Here is a 1,908-nt window from a genome sequence, read left to right as displayed (position 1 = left end):
TGCACATCGTCCAAAATATATAATCGACTGCAGGTCGAAGCTGGTGACGTCGATATTGCACACCCCAAAACCACACCGATCGTACTTAAACAAGAATACTGTTAAATCGGTACATATCGCGAACTGCAAATTTCTTGGTCCCCGCTATCGCACCACCCAGAGAGGTGTATTGAGTTATGATGGGTTGCCAACAAAGGGGGCTGCTCACACCGCTGAATGCTTATAATACAACCTTCAACCGTGATATATATTGCCGATCCCAAATCCAGACTATGCGGCGCCAAAATTAATCAATCCGCAACTGCTACAGAAGAATCGGCTTTCACTATTCACTTGACTATACTCACCATGATATCTGACGGAACAGATTTGATATGCGAAGCCAAATCGGTTTTCTCGGCCGTTGATTGCTTCCTGATGCACTCCTCTATCGTCCGCCGCAACCTATGCGTGCGCAAGGGTTCTGATCTTTTGATCTGAAAGTATAAATCAGAATTGGAAGGTATGGATCTTTAGGAAATGGGGTTTCTTCATTCTGAGCGATACAAGGATTAGCGGAGTCCGTTAACTACATCTTGAACCCCCGGGCTACAAATAGAATAGCAGCCGATAGTTCAGTATGCAGTCTGAGAATATAAATCAACAATAGAGTGGGATTCCAGCACCGGTCCAATAACAGAGCCATCGCGATAGAGCATAGCACTCGGTACCACATGAGTGAACCTTTGACCACTCTCAGCCACCAGCAGTTGTAGGTATAAGTTTGAAAGAAGGGGGGTTCATGGTGTGCCTGATACGCTAAGGTGCACTCCGTCTACGCATGTGTTGTTTTCTCGTATCTCACAATATGTATACGTAAACAATCCGTAAACGGGACAAACATAACTGAATAAAGCTGGTCTTGGTCCCACCTCATAGAATATACGTATGTAATAGGCACACAACATATAATACACGTATAAAACTGTTGGACCTCGCAATAAGTAAAAGCATGCGATATGCAAACACAACGCACACAGCGGATACAGCTACGCCTGGTAGTATTTCGCAACACGCACACATATACATCACATAAACGGGCATAACCACACACACCGGTGTGGCATAGAAAGTACACCGAACTGTACCTTGCTCTTAGACGCCTCCAATCGCAGGGGCAAGCGGACGCTCACGCACTGATCTCGATGTGTCAACAAGAAGGTATCGGCACTATCTGAGCTGAGGAATAACTCGTCAAGCATCAGTGCACACTGAATCTCATTTTCGCCCACCGAGGGGACGGTAGTGGTGAACTTGGTCGTGTTGTAGGTGACGACCAGCATCAGGTCGTAGAGGAAGAAGTGGCATACCTACAAGAAGGAGAAGGGAAGTATGGAGTTGGGTTTAGGTTTTGCGAGGTCAATGCGAGATCGGTGTGATGTACAGGCTCGGATAGATAGTGAGAGTGGACACTGACTGGATTGTGATGCAGAGAGGCTGATTTTAAAAACAGACTTCAAAAATAGTGAACACCCCAATCTGCAATCTATACAACCAACCCACGCTTAAACACGGCAAATATCGCTTGTAAGAGGTCTTAAACAGTTCATGTTCTTACCTTGAATGTCACATACACTGTGATTTGGATAGTCGTTATGTATACATAGGCTGCACTGTCCACCACAAACAAACAGGAAGTGTGGGCTATCTCATGCACACCAGCTTCTGTCAGAACTCGGACTAGGTCCGGGGACGGTGGATGTGACCTTAAGATACAATACACCCACAATACATATACAATATACGTACATAGAAGTATATGTATATATATCGTAGTCAACAACGTGGCCACGCACTTCCGCTCCGGGTATGACAGTCGTAATCCCATGTAAAGGCGAGGCAGAGTCCAGAAACAAATCAACGACATGC

General features: G+C 45.5%; 1 protein-coding gene across 1 annotated transcript in view; it reads right to left on the bottom strand.

The window, feature by feature from the left end:
* Window positions 1-1,127: 1,127 nt before the first annotated feature.
* The window catches only part of SARC_05862 (hypothetical protein), a gene marked incomplete at its 3' end in the record, with an annotated part of 13,846 nt that continues 13,065 nt past the window's right edge, over window positions 1,128-1,908 (bottom strand). The window contains exon 14 of the mRNA XM_014300269.1: window positions 1,128-1,349. Coding sequence (XP_014155744.1) covers window positions 1,128-1,349 — 222 coding nt within the window. The remainder of the gene's footprint in view (window positions 1,350-1,908) is intronic.

Source organism: Sphaeroforma arctica (genome assembly GCF_001186125.1).
Source record: "Sphaeroforma arctica JP610 unplaced genomic scaffold supercont1.393, whole genome shotgun sequence".
Lineage (NCBI taxonomy): Eukaryota > Ichthyosporea > Ichthyophonida > Sphaeroforma > Sphaeroforma arctica.
Note: the sequence above shows the minus strand (reverse complement) of the source record. Positions and strands in the feature narration are given on the sequence as shown.